This window comes from Octodon degus, unplaced genomic scaffold (genome assembly GCF_000260255.1).
Source record: "Octodon degus isolate 3935 unplaced genomic scaffold, OctDeg1.0 scaffold00041, whole genome shotgun sequence".
Taxonomy (NCBI): Eukaryota; Metazoa; Chordata; class Mammalia; order Rodentia; family Octodontidae; genus Octodon; species Octodon degus.
Window position 1 is genome coordinate 12401481 of NW_004524617.1, and position 20000 is coordinate 12421480.

The 20000-nt window shown below is 50.5% G+C and overlaps 2 protein-coding genes across 4 annotated transcripts in view; one reads left to right on the forward strand and one right to left on the reverse strand.

Moving 5' to 3' along the window:
- Positions 1-9117, forward strand: part of Arx (aristaless related homeobox) — an 11120-nt gene extending 2003 nt beyond the window's left edge. For both annotated transcript variants that reach the window (XM_012514787.2, XM_004631368.2), the window contains exons 3-6: positions 1-698; positions 3344-3389; positions 6142-6470; positions 8679-9117. The exon at positions 1-698 is cut by the window's left edge. In XM_012514787.2, coding sequence (XP_012370241.1) covers positions 1-698; positions 3344-3389; positions 6142-6470; positions 8679-8919 — 1314 coding nt within the window. In that variant the 3' untranslated portion in view covers positions 8920-9117. The remainder of the gene's footprint in view (positions 699-3343; positions 3390-6141; positions 6471-8678) is intronic.
- Positions 9118-17478: 8361 nt separating this feature from the next.
- Pola1 (DNA polymerase alpha 1, catalytic subunit) overlaps positions 17479-20000 on the reverse strand; it is a 345612-nt gene continuing 343090 nt past the window's right edge. For both annotated transcript variants that reach the window (XM_023715420.1, XM_023715421.1), the window contains exon 37: positions 17479-17658. In XM_023715420.1, coding sequence (XP_023571188.1) covers positions 17516-17658 — 143 coding nt within the window. In that variant the 3' untranslated portion in view covers positions 17479-17515. The remainder of the gene's footprint in view (positions 17659-20000) is intronic.

Genomic DNA, 20000 nt, shown 5'->3' on the forward strand with positions numbered 1-20000 from the left:
CCACCGCCGCCACCAGCCGCGCGGCCCGGGGAGCGGCCAGACGGCGCGGGGGCCGCTGTGGCAGCAGCTGCCGCGGCCGCTGCCGCCTGGGACACGCTGAAGATCAGCCAGGCGCCGCAGGTGAGCATCAGCCGCAGCAAGTCGTACCGCGAGAACGGGGCGCCCTTCGTGCCGCCGCCGCCCGCGCTGGACGAGCTGAGCGGCCCGGGGGGTGTTGCGCACCCAGACGAGCGCCTCGGCGCGGCCGGCGGCCCGGGCAGTGCCCCGGCGGCGAGCGGCGGCGCGGGCGCGGAGGACGACGAGGAGGAGCTGCTGGAGGACGAGGAGGACGAGGACGAAGAAGAGGAGCTGCTGGAGGATGAAGAGGAGGAGCTGCTGGAGGACGACGCCCGCGCACTGCTCAAGGAGCCCAGGCGCTGTGCGGTGGCTGCCACTGGCACGGTGGCCGCGGCCGCCGCCGCCGCCGCGGTGGCCACGGAGGGCGGGGAGCTTTCGCCCAAGGAAGAGCTGCTGCTGCACCCGGAGGACACTGAGGGCAAGGACGGCGAGGACAGCGTGTGCCTGTCTGCGGGCAGCGATTCAGAGGAGGGGCTGCTGAAGCGCAAACAGCGGCGCTACCGCACCACGTTCACCAGCTACCAGCTGGAGGAACTGGAGCGGGCCTTCCAGAAGACGCACTACCCAGACGTCTTCACCAGGTACCGGCGTGGCGGGCGCGGTGGCAGTGGAGGGGGGTGCGCTTGGGTTGCAGGACAGGCAGGGCTCCCAAACTCGGGGCACTTTCCTCCTGGACTCTGGGGAGGCTCACTTTCCGGAACTTGCACCTTTGCTCTTCGAAAATGACCCCACTCCTCCTCCCACTTTGGATTTAAGTTTAGGTTTCTATAGTTTCCTTACTTTCCAAGTTTAGATGAATGTTTGCAAATTACACGTTTTAGTTAGAGAGAAGAAAAGAAGCAGCCTCTCCAAGGATCACCTGAAGGTGCCATGGGGAGGGGCGCGCACGCGCTCGTGTACACACACACACACACACACATAGAAACACACACACACTGTCCCAGGAGCTTAGGCCCAGGCCGCGGGAAAAGCATAGGAAGCCTGGGAGAGGTGGCACAGCCAGAGCAGTTCAGGGACTATTTTTGGCCACTGTACTGTGTGCTCACCACCCCTGCCTGGTGCCCCAGGAGTCTGGAGGCTATCAGTTACGCTGTTCACAGCGAAGCTGGAGCCCGTGCAGACGGCCTTTAAAAGGATCTGAGTTCTGTCATTTGAAGGCTCCTGAAATAACCGAAGGAAGTCGGAACTGGGCAGTGTTTGGTGTCTGTACACCTGAGAGGTACCAGCCAGCATTTTGCCCTCTGCCATCCCCTTATTCCCATCCCCAACACACTTTCAACCCAGTGTGTGTTTACTGTAAACGGGTTTACCGGGTGGCAAATAATTGCTGGAAGCCTGACAGACAGTAGACTAACAGTTGGGGAGGAATTTTCTCTTTGGATGAGTGCTCAAGACTGTTCAGCATGGTCACACTCCACTTCTCTCTCAGTCGAGTTTTTCTGGGGAAGATGTGCTGGTGAAGTTACGGGACCTCTGGATTCCCGCTTCTCCAGTGACCTGGACCACTGGCAGGCTAGACATTTATCTCCAGCATATGGCCAAAGTCTGGACTCCAAGGCAAGAGCCAGGGTTAGGGCACCCACACACATACACCACCACCACCAGGAGGAGGAGGAGGAGGAGGAAGAGGAGGAGGAGGAGGAAGAGTAGGAGGAGGAGGAGGAGGAGGAGAAGGAACCGGAGTCTGCCTGGTGCGGGGCTTGTCAAGTGCAGGCAGCTCCTTCGCTGCACAAGTGTGCAGCTTTTCAATGTGCCTTTTAGAGAGGGAAAGCTGTTCTGTCCCTTTGAACCAGAAGGAAAATCGCTGTTTAGGACTCAGCAGGCCTGACATAACTCCAAAATGCAGTTGGTTTAGCCATTGCCAAACTCTGGCCTTACCAAAAGCAAGAAAAGAGTGGATTTAATGGGGCTGATTAGTTACCCCTTGGTTTAAACTTGGTTCTTCCCGTGTCCCTCAGTCCCTTTATTTAATGAAATAAATGTTAAAATCAGTGTGTGATAGCATATAGCTAACTGGACAAGCAGCTTTTGCGTTTATCATACACGTGTATGTCAAAAAAGAAAGTGAGCGGGTGTCAATTGGAAACCAGGCCCGCCCTTTTTTTTAGCTTGGGAGGGGGGACCAAAGTGCGCAACGCGAGGAGGGGCTACTGCTCTCCACCGCCCCACCCCCACCCTTTGCCAGCCTAGGTGTCTGAGCCATTAGGCTGCGGCCGGAGGTGGGCGTGGGGGTAGAGTTGGGGGTGGAGAGCCAAGGAGTGCAATTTTAGATCTGCTGGTGCTCACCGAGGGTGTGTAGGGGGTAGGTGGTTGGCAATGGAAAGTGCTTGGTGAACTGATCTTCTCCAAGTGCCGAGATTTTAGGTGTGCACGGGGGCATGCTGGCAGCTCAGACCCCGGCCCCAAGCTCGGGTAGCCCTGCTCTGTCATATTAGCGAGCAGAGAGCCAATTATTCTCGGCGCGCTCATATTTTTGTAAACAGGTTGTAAGCCGTTCTACAGCATCTTAATGGTTTTCTATTTGCCTTAATTGTCGCAGTAATAACTGCAATGACGGGGTAGAGTTTCAGCTAAATTGACTTCCCCTGAGATGGGCAGGGTTTGTAGTGGGCACTGGAGTCAGGAGGTGCACAGAATTTTGTTTAATCGAAAAATTACCCCACTGAACTCTTAACAAGCTTAACGTGTCTCCAGAGGGTAATGGGGAGTGTGACCTAAGGAGTGAGTGAGGGAGGGTGGTGGGGAGAGAGAAATGGAGAAAAATGCAGAGTTGGGGGAGGGAGAAAGAGAGGAGAGGAGAGAAATTTTTAAAAAGAAGAAAGCAGAAGGAAACCAAGAGGGTAAAAAAAGTGCTTGATTTGAGAGCAGAGCTCTGGTCCCCTTTAGTACTATGACATAACAGGATGGATGAACTGTGCGCACCTGTGTGCCACTGTTTCCTGTTTAGCTCTGACCTAAGGGAGGGAGAGACAATGTGTGTGGCCAGGATTGTAGAATTATATACCCAGAAGCCACCTTGTGTGTTATAATACATAATATTCTATATCTGGCAACGTGTTGTGTTTCTATGTTTTCAGTCAGAAGGTAGGCAGTCTGATAGGGAAGGGTTGTGATGCCCTGGCACTTAGGGGTGGAGACAGGCAACCAAGGGCCTAGAGGACAACTGCCATGAAGGGAGTTTCTGGGGCCCCAAGTGACCTCTTGTTTGTGTGATGCTTTCTTGTAGGGAAGAACTGGCCATGAGGCTGGACTTGACTGAGGCCCGAGTCCAGGTGAGCTGCACACAGAGAAAGAAGAAGGGAGGAGCAGGGCCAGAGGCCAGTGGGGGAGAGAGATGGGGCAGAGGGTTCTGGGGCAGCGGCGGAGGGCCACCATAAGAAGAGAAGCAGAATCCAAAGAATAGTTCCAAGCACTCTCTCACACACAAAGATACTTAAAAATTAAGATTTAGGAGGTGGCAAGGCAAAGTGTCTGGATTTGGGAGCCTGAGGAGGGAGTCCAGGATGAGAAGGGGGGGGAGGGGGGGGGCTTAGGGGCCCAGAGAGTGCAGTTCAGGAGCCTCCAGTCCCAAAGCCCCTATAGAAAACAATCTATAGACGACTTCTGATTGAAATAATGGGATGGAGCTTGGATTTGGTTGTTAGACAAATCCGCTCAGCTCCAAGCAGGTATTTGGCTGCGATTAAGTCTCCAATCGGGCTTCATAAAAGCCCACTTAGAGCTAGAACAAACAGGGCCATTTGAAGGCAAAATGCTGTTTGATTTCCCCTCCGCCCCGCGCAAGGAGCTGGCTAATGCTATTTGATTTCCCATTTTTTATAGCAATGAGCCCACATTGATCTAATAGGGAGTGAGTGCAATGCTATTAAAGGTGTTTGCAGCCCCATACCAGAGTGCATTTCCAAACCCAGGCCTCATAACCAAAGAGACAATCAACACTGGGCAGCCCCGATGGCCAACAGAAAACAGATGTCCCTGGGTTCGGAGCTGAGTGAATCACTTTACAGTCAAAATCAAGCGCTGATAAAGCACAATAAATTCCATATGGCTCATTTAATACACAACAGCTTCTTGCATTAGAGGGCTAATGATGAGGCCTGTCCCCTCCTTTCTGTTGACACATTTCTCCATTGTCAAACAGAGATGTGACAGCAACTCCACATTTTCAGCTCAGGGGAACAAGTCGTGGGAAAGTTAAATAACTTTTAAAAGAAAGAGAGCGCCCCCTCCCCTTCTCTCCCCCTATTCACTAGAGAAGATGTAATTAAGTGAATATGAATTATTAGAGTCCTTTCGTTTACCTTTGGGGGGCCTCAGAGGTATTAATTCAATAATGAGGAATTGCACGGGGACATCTTGATGATTGCAGTTGAGCCAGAGAGACATCGTCTGTAAAAAGGCTTCCACGTTCTTTAAGGGCATTCTGCCTCCACTGCTCCCAGTTCCCCGCCTTCACTCCTTTCAGTGTGATTGAGGAGTGGCAGATATTCTCGTCTAGACAGATTTGGATGCACAAAAGCTGCCCACCCAGCCTGGTCCCATCGACAGCCTAACTTTATCAGGCCTCCAAGTCTCCACCCTGGGGGCATTTCTGCAGTTCACAACTAGACTATCTGAACGCCATGGAATGTCATGGATGTGCCCCCTTTCCACAGAATTTCAAGTAATCAACTGATTCAGAGCCTTGGTTTTCTTGCCCTGACTGGCTATCTAGAAGTCAAAGCAAGCTGAGCTGCTAGTGCTAGCAAGGACCCCTCTCCTGTGGCTATTTGAAACATATAAACATCTTTAAATTTTTAACACATTCCTCTGACATAATGCAGGTTATATTTTAATATAATTCCTGTATAGCCCTGGAGTTCATTCTTAATTTTTAGATTCATGTGCAGTCATAAACCAAGTCCTAAAAATATTAATGCCTTCAGGATAGAAGGAGCATATCTTCTCAGCTGTGGGTGTGATGAGCGGGGCACATAAAAATAATTTCATGCTCCTGGGTTTATTTTTAGATGATGGTAGCTGCCATGTTTCAAAGGTCTCTATTAAAAACTGCTTCATATTAACAATTAGGAAAATACCTTGGGCTGAAAGCCTCCCCCAAGCCTAAAACTATCACATTTAAATAACCTATTAAAGCCACATCCCGAAAAGGAAATAAAGGACTATTAGCTATGAAGATGGGGAAAAGGCTTCTGGTATCCTGGTACTCTGTGTACACAGGTGTTGCTGCATTATTCTTCTGTGGATTTCATTATGTACAGAACCGGGCCTTCACATAGAGCCCTTGCAGGGAGCAGCCTGCACCCCCCCCATTTCATTTCATGGACAACTCGCCCCTAAAAGGGGTACCTGTTGGCTAATTACTGTAAGCGCTGCTGTCCACAGTGCACTTAGGTGTTCAATAAATATTCCTGCAGAAAATAAATGAATCTTTTGCTTTCCATTTCAGGGCAGAGCAGGGCTTTTGCCCATGCTTGAGTGAACCTGAGATAGGTGAACATAATTAATATGCAGCAAAATGGATCATTCATCTCTTGGTGGCTGCCCCTTCCAGAGTCACCACTGAATGTGTGCTTTCATTTCTCTTATTTTACTCATTCCTCACAGCAGAAAACCTTTACTATTCCCACTTTACAGATTAGAAAACTGAGGATTAGAGGGGTTGAAGTGGCTTGCCAAACTTGTACAGCAAGGAAGGGGCAGTGCAGACATTTAAAACTCGGTGTCCCTCACATCTAAACATAGCAAACCACCTTCCCTGAACTTGAAAGGCTGTACTAGTTGAAACCCACTGAAAAGAGTTTGCTTGCCTTTTGTTTCCCCCTGCCTTTAAGTTTGGGCTCCTTTTCGCTACTTATTTTGGCCCCAGATGTGTAGGAGAGCAACCCTAGGCCAAAGAGGGGCGATGTGGGCTCGGGTCGCTGCCTTGGAGGGGAGGGCGGGGTGGGCCTGGGGCGCCGCGGGAAGGGGCTGCTGCTTGCCCGGAGCGAGAGCCCAGCCGACCCGGCTCTCTCCGCCTTGTAGGTCTGGTTCCAAAACCGCCGGGCCAAGTGGCGCAAGCGAGAGAAAGCTGGCGCGCAGACCCACCCCCCGGGGCTGCCCTTTCCCGGACCGCTCTCGGCCACTCACCCGCTCAGCCCCTACCTGGACGCCAGCCCCTTCCCCCCGCACCACCCGGCGCTGGACTCAGCCTGGACGGCCGCCGCCGCCGCCGCCGCTGCCGCCTTCCCGAGTCTACCTCCGCCTCCGGGGTCGGCTAGCCTGCCGCCCAGCGGGGCCCCGCTGGGCCTGAGCACTTTCCTCGGAGCCGCTGTGTTCCGGCACCCGGCCTTCATCAGCCCAGCATTTGGCAGGTAACCTGCAGCCTTGGGAGGCTCTGTCTGTCTGTCAGTCTGTCTGTCTGTCTGTCTGTCGCGCGCACGCGCGCGCGCGCGCGCGCGCACACACACACACACACACACACACTGAGGAGGCCAGATGCAGGGAAAACGCAAGAGACAAACAGGGTTCCACACTTTTTTACTTTGTCCCAGCCTCAAGAGATTTTAGCCAAAGAAAATACTCTCTAATTTTAACTTGGAAAGAAAAAGCGGGCCTTGTAGGAAGTGACTTGGAATTGAGCAGGAAAGGAAGGCCAGTTAGGAGTAACAGCACTGGCGACAACTGTTTGGCGAAAGCTGTAAAAGTACTTTGGAAACCAAAGAACAGCCTCAGTCATAAGTGGTACAGGGTGGTGTGAATGCAAATATAAATATGCACAGGTGTGGGCTCCAGCGCATGGATGAGTTTTCAAAGCCTTGGGAAAGTCTACAAGAGCCCAAAGCCTGGCAGCCCAAGGAACACATTCCTGGTGCCCTCTGGAGTCCTGGAGTCAGGGGGACCCTCTTAGGGCACACTCTAGCTTCCTTGTCACTCCAGTGACCTGTTTCCACACATGCGCAACCCCAGACTCCCACAGTGCTGAAGACAACGAAATAGAAGCAACAATTCATCATACATAACTCCCTTTCTTTCCAAACGCAGCAAATGATGAAATTTAAAAATTGTATAATCACACAGACAAAGAAACAAAGGAGGGTTGTATTAAGTTGGGAAGTACAGTGAAAATAAAACTGAACACAGCTTCAATGATCTCTCTTTGGGAGAACAAAGACATAATAGATTCATCCAACTGTGCAACCACTTAAAAATCATCTTAGAGGAAATTAAAACTAAACAAAGTAAAATTAGTTTCATGTAACAAACCAACAAGCTAAATATTGAGTGCTCTGAAGTGTATTAGTGACTCAGTTTCCCTACTGGAATCAAGGCCTGTTAGGAAGCCTCCTCTGGCTCACGTTATTATTTCATCCTAAAAAAATAAGCTCCTTTGGAGAAAAAAAAAAAAAGCCTTAGCAGAAAAAAAAAAAACTCCAAAACGCCCCTTTGATTAAAAAAAAACAAAAAAAAAAAAAAAAAAAAAAAAACCACACCTTATATCTTCAGTGTCTTTCTCCCCACTTTTTTCCTCTGACAACAAATGACTGGGAACACCAGGGGCATCAGTGCGACTGGAGTACCAAACTGCGCGATTCAGAGTGTGGAAGAGGGAGTGACGGTGGGGGGCGGCAGGCAGCGAGCGTGACAGTGGGTTGGGAGGAGGAGCGCGGCGTGCTTAGCGAACCCAGGTGGGTTCATTTCTAATTGTGAAGTCCGGAATTGGCCCCGTGGGGGCCCTGGAGCTGGAACCCAGGGGGAGGTGGCCGGGAAAGGCTGGCGGGCTCTGGGAGGTAGTGAGGCTGGAAGCCAAGAGCTGCCGGGCCCAAGCTGCAGATGGGAGCTGCTCCGCAGAAGGAGTGGTAGCGCGGCGCAGAGTAATCCCGGCGCTGCCCGGAGGCGGTGGCCTGTCATCGGTTCCAGGTTTGAGCTACGCCTTGAGCTGCGCGCTGGAGTCAGGGGCCTGGAGCTCTCCGGGGCGAGAGGTTGCAGAGGCGCTGCAGGGCGATGGGGAAAGTGTCGCTGCACCCGACTTGGGGCTGCCGGCGGGTCACTGGCGCCTGTAGAGTGCAAATCAACAGGCACTGGCCAGGCGCTGGCAGTTTGGCCCTGCTCAGAGGGCGTCCAGGTCTGCGCCGGTGAACGGGAAGGCCAGCAAGCGAGGGCAGCTTGGCCGGGACTAGAGTGGAGAGCTGAGAAGGCGCCCGCGGGTTCATCCGGTCCTGTAGGTCTTGGTCCATCTTTACCCGACCCCTCCTTTTTCTCTCTTTCATCCGCACGGTCTCTTGGCAAACAGTATAATTGGAGAATGCGGCCTTGGCTCTCACCCCACACTCAGGCCACATCACTGGATCCGCGCTGTCGGGCCCGGAGCTCTTGGCCGCGGGGCCTCCTCGGTTTCTCTGCTTTTCGGGTCTTGGCTCCGGTGGAGTGCTCCGAGCGCTCTCCGGCTCCCACGGGCACCACCCGCCCACGTCCCGCTCGCTGCAGCCGGAGGCCAGCGCCCCTCTGCACCCGGAGAGAGGCCGCTCCGGCGCTCTGATCCGCTCCCGAGGCCGTGACCCTGCTGTTTGCTCTCCCTGCAGGCTCTTTTCCACCATGGCCCCCTTGACCAGCGCGTCAACCGCGGCCGCGCTCCTGAGACAGCCCACCCCGGCGGTGGAGGGCGCGGTGGCGTCTGGCGCGCTGGCGGACCCGGCCACGGCAGCCGCAGACAGACGCGCCTCCAGCATAGCTGCGCTGAGGCTCAAGGCCAAGGAGCACGCCGCGCAGCTCACGCAGCTCAACATCCTGCCCGGCACCAGCACCGGCAAGGAGGTGTGCTAAAGGATGCCCTCCGCCCTTGCGCCGGAAAGGTCACCTCAGCACCACTCAAGACCAAATGGAAACAGAGGACCAGCACACTCCTGAGACGGCACTGAGAGAGCGCAGCCGCCTTCGCAGCAGCCTGGCCGCGGGCAAGGCAGCCCTCGGCGCTAATGGACGTGGCACCTCCTCTGCTGGCTGTCCACCTGCCCCGCCCCGCCCCTGTCCCTGTCCCAGTCCTTGTCCCTGCCCCCTCCACTGCCAACCTCGCTCCAACTCGAACGTCCACTTTCTCCCATTCTTACTTTGCTGAAAACACTGGGGAGGTTTTCTCTCCAAGACGCCTGGTTATTTGCTTTTTTTTTTTTTAAATAGCATTTTGGCGCTCCAATTTGATCTCCCCAGCGCGGGCCCGGGGTGAAGCCTGGGCCAGGGAAGTGAATGCGAGTCTGTAAGATAGCTAACAGTGCACTTAAAGGAAAGGGGCGTCTTGTTCTTGTTCTCTTCTTTATCATACACCAACCAAGGTTTTTATATCAAACCAAAGGGAAATACTCTGCTAGAATATGGACTGTCGAAGTCACCAAACTGTGATTATTGATCCTGTACATACCATTGTTATTAAAAAAAAAGAACAGAGCTTTGTATATTTGAAATGTTATAACGCAATTGCACTCAGCGTGGTATGGTAAAAGTTTGTCCTCCTGTAGATTCTTACTGTGTTGTAGATACGGTAGGGTTCCTAGACAAATATTTATGTACTCAAGCCCTTTATTTAACTTATTAACTGTAGAGGCTTCTGAAACCTTCGAGATAAAGGCAATGGTACAGTACTTTTGTGTAATGTGTAATTGTTATCACTTTTCCTTGCTATCTAGTGGAGAAGTGTCACGCTCAAAATAAAAAAAATTATATGTTTAACAATAGGAAGTGTGGATGTTCTGTGCAGGCGCTGAGGGGAACTTAGAAGGGGTCCCCATAGGGACCAGGGGTGGGCTAGGCAACCACACCTGGGTTGAAGCGCACAGGCATTTTCCTGGCTGAGGCCCCTGGTTGGAATCCGATCGTGGTCGGGGACCAGGTTTCCTATGAAGGTTAAAGACGCCACAGCGGTACTTTCTATGCGCACCTCAGTTCGTCCCAGTCTTGTTGCAGTGGGAGCTGAGGGTCCTGGGCCATGGAGGTGGGATGTACTCCAGGGTAAGTGGGTGTATAGCAGGCGTTGCTGACGGTGCAGTCAGACGTTTGAAGCGATCGGGAGTTTTAGCTGGGAAGGCTAAGGAAGCTGCTCGGGGAAAGTACCACGTAGCAACGAAGTGCGCAGTCCGAGATGACAGGTAATGGCTAGAACTGAAAGTCTCAGCGCTGCTTCCGAGTGGGCGGGCTCCGCGGTACACACAGGGAGGAGGGAGAAAGAGAAAGAGGGAAGGAGGAGAAGGAGGGAGGGGTGGGAGGGAAGGAGGGAGGGAGGGCGGAGGAAGACGAGGAGGAGGAGGAGGAGGAGGAGGAGGAGGAGGAGGAGAGAGAGAGAGAGAGAGAGAGAGAGAGAGACAGAGAACATGCGGAAACAGTGATGGAAAGGCAGCGAGGGGTATCCAAGTGGCAGATCTTAACTCGACAAATGTCATTACATCACTTACCCAAGCATGGAGAAATGTATACATTAAAAAAAAAAAAATCTAAACAACTCAGGTTTCTCGAGTAGACCCAAACAGATTTGCAGTCTTTAGCCCCTTCGTTGCACCCCCTCCCCGCGGCGGGAACAGTGCCCCCCAACCCCCGCCGCCACCCTGCCTGCGCTCCTTCGGTGACCGCTGGGTGGAAGTCCGCCCGTGGGGGTTGGGTCTCGCCAATGCTCCCAGGGTGATGGGAAAGGGAAGAGAAGCTTAATTAGTTTCAATTTGCAGTAATTAGCGCGCCAGACCTTTGGGGAGAGGGGCGGGGGTGGGGGACTGCCGCGGGTGACTCCCTCGGCTAGCGGAGCTGGTGCCGGCCGCCCCGCCACGCCGAGGGCCAGGCCAGTCGGTCGCCGCGGGGGGCGCGGTAAGTCTCCGGGCCCAGGCTCGCCGCGCTCCGCATGCGCCCTGGAAGGAGGGGGACTGTGTCCCCTGTGGGCCTGGGGCGCAAATGTGCGTGGCCAAGGGAAAGGCGCGGGGTCGGGCAGAGGTCAGCAGCTCTCCGGGTTCTGTGCCCCCGCGGGAGTTGGGGTGGCCAGCCCGCCTGGCAGCTGTGGTCTGGACCATCCCCCCCTCCCGGCCGCGGAAACCTTGGGGAGTGCGCCCAGGGGGCTTGTTGGGCCTCAGCTGCTTCTCTCGGACTTTGGTTCTTGGGTGGGACCCCGCCATCCTGGCCTGGCCCTGGACTCACCATGGTGGGGCTCACACGCACGCAGGGGTCCAGCCTGGGGCATGGGAAGCAGCCCACAACTACGTCTCCCACCACGCTTCTTTTCCACGTTTAGTGAGCCTGGTGGGAACTTTCTAGGGTATTCCGGGGGGCCGAGAGTCACAAACACTCAAGACTCCTCAGGCTGTCCCCCAGCGAGCAAGCGAGCGAAAGCCGATTTCCTGGAGTGGGCAGAGCGCTAGGGAGGAGAACATGGAGCGCAAGAGAGGTGATGGGTAGAGGGGGACAGAGTTATTCAGTTAGGTGGGCAATATCAATTTTCTGACGGTTTTGGCTTTATGTTTAGTAGAGCTTCTTTCTACTCCCTCAGGCTGCCTGTTGGATAGTATAGGAGAAACAGTACCATTCTTCCTGTTAATGAACTCTTTTTTAAGTCATTTTTTCTCATTTGACCCTTCCATGGAGCAGAAGCAAATTGCGTGAAATTACCTCCAAGGATTACATTTATTACTGGCCAATGAGAACCCCTCGCCTTGTTTTACAAACTCTTAATCCTATGCCATTCTGATGCCACAAACAAGCCCGGTTTTGGGCCTCCCATTCTTTCAACTTTCCCCAGCTGGAGGGACCTCATTCTGCACTTAATATTCCCCATAAATATCGCACGCTAAAGACCCCCTGACTTCCAGCAAGTCCACATTAAACATGTGACATGTCACGCATGACAAACTCTGAGTATCTTTTCAAAGCAGCATTAAAAGCAAAGAAACCAATTTTCTTCTCCTTCCAAACCTCCCCAAGTGCTGAATGATGGGGATTGGAAAGAGCCACTGGAGCGTACTTAGGGGGATTTTATGAGATTTTCCAGAATGATTTAATCTTATTGTGAGCATTATTAATGAATGGCAACCCAATTTGGCCCCAATATCTGGGAACACAGTCACAATGCTGGGAGCGGCTGACCCCCCCCCCCCCAACCTTAAGCAAACCTCTTCCACCATGGAGCAGGCCATGTGGAGCCCTGGGGAGTTCAGGAGAGCCCAGTTTGCCACAGGCCTGTCTCCTAGCACACCCAGGGCAGAATGGCCCAACACCTGCTTTCCCAGGGCCACCCCACAGCATCTTGGGGTGAAGGGTGATTGGGAACTCTGTACTGGCCTCTGTGGGAAGGTTAAGGGGAAAGGGGAAGTTGATTTGCTACACTTTCTGACAGGTTAGTCAGATCTGTTGGAGGCCCAAAAGATAAAAGAGGAGCTTTTGGTATAATATAATTAGAGGTGTTTTTCCTTCACCAATTTCCCTGGCCAGACTGTGGGCAGTGAGGACAGTAGACGTTTTGGATGTGGGGTGAAGAAGGCCATGAAATGATGAATTAGGTAGTGCGGCTGGTTAGGAGAATCTCAAGCTAAAGTTACTGGTATTGGCCCCACCAGCCACCTGGTCCCCTTTTTGTTCTCTTCTCCCAATTGGAACAAACATTTATTATTATTGCTCTTTCATTACAATATGGAATCAAAGCATCCATGGTTTTCTGTTTAGTATGGTTTTGAGTGCGAGGATCTCACTAGAATATAAAAAGAGACTGACATTAGAGGTAATGATACGTAGGCTAGCCCAGCTTGCTAAAAAATGTGCACATGACCATGTATATACATAAAATCAAGCGTGTCTGAATGAAGGGGGTCATAAATGGAGCCTAAAATGGTATTTTGGAACACAAAGTTCCCCAGAGCAACTGCACATTTAACTGATAGTGGCAGCCTGGCTGGGGGTGGGGTGGGGAAGAGAAACCCTGCTACCTGACCGGGAAAAGCATTTTTCAAAGGAAAAACCTTGTTGTCCCCGGACATTATTGACAGTCCAGTTTGAAGTAGACTTTTTTTCCCCTTTAAAGAAAAGGGAGTGATTACTAGTTATACATTAAGAAATGTCATTCAGTCATTTTTATTCATTCTCCGGAAATCTTCGTAAAAGCCTGAATCATACTTCTACAAGCAGCAATTTTGTTAATCCAGGGGGTTATTACTCTGGGCCCTTATTAGGTTCTACACCACTGCCAAGCAATCCTATAACCCTCTCAAAAGAAGTTTACCTCCCTGTTATAAAACCAGTAGTGGTATTTATACTGTGCAATAATTAGTGTATTACTTGAATCCACTAACATGTTCATTTTATCTCTGCACAAAACCTCTAGTCTGCTTATAGAAAGCTTGTGCCTCCTTTGGTGCTGTTAAAGTGGTGAAAGAGTGAATTGAAGGCTGGTTGCACTTTCTCCTTTTGCCTCGCCTTAATTCCCATCTCTTTTTGCTCTCATCCAATTAGCACAGTGTATTAAGCGGTTTATCATCTCATAGTCAGCTATTGAGAGAAACAAGGCGAGCACTTTGCAATAGAACCTGCGCTCCTTTGACACCCTCAGGTACTTACATATTCCACTGCGCTATGAATAATAGAGGAAGAATGGAGCGCTAATTCCCTCATCAAAGAATGCCTTGTCTGCTGCTTTGCTCAACAACACCATTCTGATCAAAAGAAAAGCAATAAAGCTTAGCATAACAAAACGAAACCTACTTATTAGCTTAGTGGTTAAATTAATGCAGAGCCGCTGCTATTCAAAACCAAGGTTTGAAAACAGCCTCCAACAACCTGATAATGCTGCCTTCGGGATGAAGGAATTTTAATCTGAAATTTGAGGCTGGCTCAGATGAGTTAATCTATTAAACTGCTATAAGGAAGCTCTACCACAAACTGCTCAATTAAGAAATATTTAGGTGAGGAGAGAGGGAGGGAGAAACGGAGAGGGAGAGAGAGAAAGGGAGAATGATGGGGAGAAAGAGGGAAAAAGTGAGGGAGAGAAAGGGAGAGAAAGTTTGGGATGGGAGCAAGGGATAGCGCTAAATTGAGCAGTTGAAGATCCTAAGAGTGTTTGGGGCCTGATGTTGTTCATAAAACCTGACACAGATGGGGAAATCTGTTTTGGGAGTTTCCTTGTCTGTTCTTCTTCTGCCAAGACTCATTTTAAACAATATGTTTGTAAAAGTGTTTCAAGGTAGGTGTGTGTGTGTGTGTGTGTGTGTGTGCGCGCGCGCGCATGCATATGCACTCGCGCATGTTCATGCCCAAGGCTGGTGTGAGGGGCAGTGAATTCATTCCATCTCTGGAGAGAACTCCATTCTACACACTTTAATGAACACCCACATCCGGGGCAACAGCGATGAGATTAACTTCATCTACTTTTTGGGCAAGTTAAAGCCTTACAGCGCATAAGCTATTGCATTTTCAGAGGCTGGGGAGATGGCTCAGTGGAAAAAGCACTTCCCTAGTAAGTGCAAGGATTTTCAACTTTTGGCCTCCCCTAACCACCTTTATACGATGTTGAGAGGAAAGTGTGTCAAAAGACCCCACTTGCTAAACTAAACAGAAAAGGTGCCTTTTTTCAGAAGCTTGAGCTAAGAGCTGAGCAAGTTGTTTCAAAGGTACTATTTCCCAATTGGCTTTAGCCTGGAGGTTTAGTTTGGGTGTCTGGGTCACACTGTGGTTAAAATTTTGTCCTAAAAAAATCAGGTGCCAAGGTTTAGAAACTGAGAAACTTTATGAGCTATATGGGTTCCTGGCTACTCTGTCCCTTTGGGAATCGCTGCTGTCCCCTTTAGACAGGCAGTGACACTCTGTAGGGTGAGTCTAGATCCCTTGTTTCTCTTTTAGCACTTGAGCTTAAACCAGTGCCACAGAGCCTACGGAGACCTACGAGGAGGTGGTCACCCCTTAAAAGAAACTGGGGGCATTTCCACACTCCCAGCCAGCGTGGCTTCAACCTAGGCAAACCAAGAATACACTTTTCCCTGAGAAAAGTGAGTAGGTGATATTTTACTCTTCCAACAGGGATTCACTGGATTTTTTTTTTGTAGGTACCAGAAATTGAACTCAGGACCTCGTGCTTGCCAGGTAGGCACTGTGCTATTATCTCCAGCCCTGGAATTCTTGCAGTTTCAACTTTTCATAAAATTCTGGACAGGGCCTTGCTATGCACTCCAGGCTAGGTTTCAACTCATGGGGACCCTCCTGCCTCAGCCTCCCTGAGTAGAGGGACTCCACGTGTGTGCCACCATACCCAGCTGAGCTTATCAGTTTCTTTTTTTTTTTTTTTTTTGTGGTACTGGGGATTGAACTCAGGACCCTGTGCTTGCCAGGCAAGCACTTATTCTACTGAGCTATCTCTCATGCCCCTTAAATTTTTTTTAAGGGAAGGGTCTACAGGGTGTTCAGGGTCTCACTACTAGATTGGACTCATAGTGATCCTCCTGTTTTCAGCCTCCCAAGAGCTGGGATTATAGGAGTGGGCCACCACGCCCAGTCTCAATTGCTGTCTCATGGAGCCCCCGCACAGGGCCAGCACAGCAGGCCAAGGTCCCAAAACCCTGGCCCCTGTGCCTGCTTTAATCTGCTGAGCTATTTGGCCAGCACCAGTTTCTTGATAACCAAGTTCAGGATATTTGTATTTATACTTAAGGTAATCTTATCACCCAGAAATCAAGGAAAACATACCTTCTCTTCAGACAGCCAAGCAGGGATGTGGGGTCCAGAGATAATACAGTGAAGAGCAATTTCTATAGTCTTATGATTCCCTTAAATTCCTAAAGCAACCTGGAGTGCTTCCACTTTAGTTTGGGCAGCAGAGCTTTTAGTGTCAATTAACTGATAGGGACCTAAACCCAAGGTTTCTACTTCGCAATTTAGTATAAAGGGAAAAGGAGGGTAAGAGCCTAAGGAGAGAGGCAGGGAGAGAAAAGAGAAGGCAAAACCAGATGTGTTTAACAAATAACTACTTGCAGAGGGGCCAATCTATGTGGGGTGTCTATCTCTCAGTAACCATGGGCTTTGGTCTGCAAAAAGATGGCTCTTAGTTGAGCTCTTCAGTTGTCCAACTCCACAAAGAACACCAGAAAACACATCTCATTTTTCTCTTTTCTTTTTGTGGTACTGGAGGGGGGATCTTGCACATGCTAAGTACACCTGCTACTCTCCTCTCCCACTGAGCTACAGCCCAGCCCTGGCCCCAGCCCATCCTCTAAAGGATCCCACATCTATGGAAATTCTACTGAATGCTTCTCAAAACAGGACAAGCACACAAAAATCTCTTGAGCTGAGTTTCAATCTGAGTGGTGGTGAGACACTGGGTGAGATTCGGGAAGGGGCCTTCAGTCATACTCCTTGCTGTCCCTGCTGGTCAAATCTTCGTACCTCTTAAAAACTCACCACAACTTCTTGCCCATTAGAAAACTTTATTATTAGGTAAAAAGTACAACATATTTCTTCCTTTATAAAAGCAGGTAAACACTTTAAAAATACATGCATAGTTGTATAAGGGGAATTATATCTTTTGTCACTATAATCTTACCATTAATGTAAGAAAGACTGACGTGTTGACATACATTTTCTGCAAGCAAAGAGGACACCATTCTGAAGAAATGAGAAGAGACGCAAGAAGCACCAGGGCCAATTCCCTGCACCATTTTTCTGGATGCAGCGCAGTGATTCTTTCCTCAACCTCTCCTTGTTTTGCAGTCCTCTGGGTTGAATGTAGCAGGTCATGATTGCTAAGTAAGTACCCTGCACTACATCGCTGGCCTACACAATCTAAACAAAATGTTAAGACATAAAAGTATGTGAAATGTGCTTCTGTGTCATACGAACTTTTACAGAAACTCTGGATTTATGGGGGGGAAAGGGGAACATGACTGTAAAACACCTGCTTAGAATACATACTGGACTTTGGAGCAATTCAACAAACAAGTTCACCCTGTTTCATCCAGTGAGTGCAAGGCTTTTCGATCCCCCATTGCTACTTGTAGAGCAGATAAGCACAGCTGCTCCCAGAGCAAGTGGCTGAGGAAGCTTTAAGATTCAGACCTGGTATAGCTGCTTTGTGAAAGGGCAATGCTTTATTGCTCCCCTTTGAGAATATCTCTACTAAAGCCCTGGGCCAAAGCTAGGGTCACCTACATTCCTGTCTTTCTGTTTGGTACTTGGGGAAGAGCTGAGCAATACATGATAAGAGGAAGACATCTGCATTTTCTCTGGTCCTTATTAGAATCTATTTTTCTACAACCCACCCCCTTCCAGTCCACAGCCACAGGAACAAGGAACACTGAGCAAGCGGGGGTGGGGGGCAGGTGTGTGTCCCTGTAGAGGTGCCCAGGAAGCCAACAAACAACTAGGTGTGTGCCCATCAGACAACTCGCCCTCCTCATCTGGTTGCTCCTAGTTCCCCTTAGGACTTTATAGCACAGTCTGCGAAGAGTTTGCCGAGGTTCACTTCAGAGTAGCCACTCCGGGACAAGAACTGCTCTGCTGTGTTCTTGAGCTTTTTGTAGTCCTGACGAACTTTGGGAGTAAGAAACTGCTTCATCAATTCTAAAGTGAAATAAAAACAAAAGTATTAGAAGTCTCAGAGGCAGCTTTTTGGAAGATCACTTAGCATTCCTCAGGTACTGGAGAAGAGGGTGCAGATGCTGTTCACAGCTCCTAGTCCACCATTCCATGGCTTTACCTCCAGTCTTCTCCCAGCCAGTCCAATGCCATGGCTGGCCCAGACTCATTAGTCTATGGCAGCTCTGCCGGCCTGCCCACCCCCAGTGTCCAGCTGACTGGGTGCCTGGGCTGGGCCACCCTGAGCCTGTGTCTGCAACTGAATGGAAAATCTGTATGTGGCTTCAAATACCTTGTCCCAAAGGAAGCCCACACTTCCCAGATCAGCTGGGTCCTCTGTGTCCCGCTGCTAAACAAAACCTCCTTTGCTGAAAGGGGAGAGGGGAGCTGCCCACCGAGCACCTGTTCACTGGCAAAGGATTTTTTTGTCCATATAATGTGAACTCCTATCCACCACTTCTGTGTCCTGCTTCTCCTACCCATTCCTCTGTGGCCTTCTCATGCTACTAGAGCTCTGTATCTGGGAACCTGCAGCTTGGGAAGAGTCTTTCCCTCCCCAGTCTCTTACTTCTTTTCTTTCTTAGTCTGTTATTTCTTTCTTTTTAATAGCAGCAGTAGAGCTGCTATAATCAGGACTGATCTTTTGGGGGAGTGAATCCTGCCCAGCATGGTTAAGATGACATGTCTTTGTTCAAAGCTGCTGACAAAGCTCATAGGCAAGTCTGACTTTTTTAAGTCCTTATTTTATGGCTGAGGAAACCGTGAGATGAAGTTACTTGCCCAAGGTCAGCCAGCAGGTAATCAGGGCGGTAGCTGTGCAGCCTCAGGTAACTAGACCTCTGGTATATGCTCAGAGGAGAGGCACCCTTCTACGCCCTCTCCCCAGTGCCCCTGCTCCACACAGACATGGGCTGCCCCCAGAAATCAGCTGTTCCGGAGGTGAGGCCCCGGAAGACGCCTGTGCCAAGGTGCCTCAGGGGAGGGAGGCTGCTGGGCACCTTGGAATAGGAAAGGATCAGGGAGGAAACATGGAAGAGAAAGCACATCAATCACTGAAAGCAAAAACCCACTGAAACAACAGAGCACCACTGAAGCCCACAAAACCCCGGAAAACGAAAACTCGGTCTCAAGATTTTTGTTCCTTAGCTACACATTCACATTTGTTCTCCACAATCTTTTCTAAATTGCATCAGTGCCTTTCCAAAAACAACAACAAAAAGTTTTGTAGGGGATTTAAATGCCCAAAGAGGGTAGAAAAAGCAGGCGGGGGAGGGAGGGGGCGCATCATTAACTGACTATAGAGAGACAATTTGAAAGTTCTAATTATAAGAGTCTGGGAATATACAACAAAGGCCGCAACCAGTGTAGGCTGCCTCCCGGCAGGCCAGAGCTGCAGGCCTGCAACCCTGTGCATCTGAATGACACAAATGCATCTGATGACTGGGGAGAGCGCATTTAAAGAGCTGCGGTAATACAGAGCAGGGAGGAAGAGAGAGGACATAGCTCCTGATGTGTTTACCTCCTCTGCTGATGGGATATTGACTTTTCCCACCAGGTTGGTTAGAAAGGGGACTATTTACGCTGCCACACAGCAGAGTGAGAATGACAACCAGCATCACTCGGTGCTCTTCTTCGTAAAAGACAACTGTGACCGCCAGCATATCCCATAGCCGGTCAATACAGCCCAGATACCATTCCATGTTGGTTAGAGATGCAGATAAAAGCTCCTGCTTGCTTCCCCAATGAGAATTTAATCAATAGCGTATGGAAGGTCTTCCACAAAACAGAACTGGACAAGCTGTCAAGGGCTACAAGGGGGTAGGGCCTGCGGGGCAAGGAGTCATCCCTCCTTCCTGGTTTTCCTCATCCTCCTTCAGGTACTTGGGGCCACCCACATGAGGCTTCACACGAAACTCTTACCCTGTTTCTGCCAATACTCCATTCACCGCTTTAGAACTCAAGAGAAAATACTGACATGAAATGGTGAAAGCTGGCGCATGTGGCCTGTAAAACTCCAACTCCAGCTCCTGCTCTGGTTTTTGGCAGCAGCCTGCTAGTAAGGATGCCAGCCCCACAGGGGTTGGCCAGCCCCTAAGACAACACTGCTCATAAAGACTCCAAAGGCCATCAGACAGGAGGCAGAGATCTGTAGCCATCCCATCCCAGCTCACAGGAGAAATCACTGGTCATGGCTGTTGCTGTCATGGCCACCATCACCAAAAATCCGAACTTTGAAATAAGGAAATGCTCTTCCTACACACAGAGGCACCAGTCAAACAGTACTCTAATGGCTAGAAGTACCATCCAGAAGTTACTCTTCTTCACAC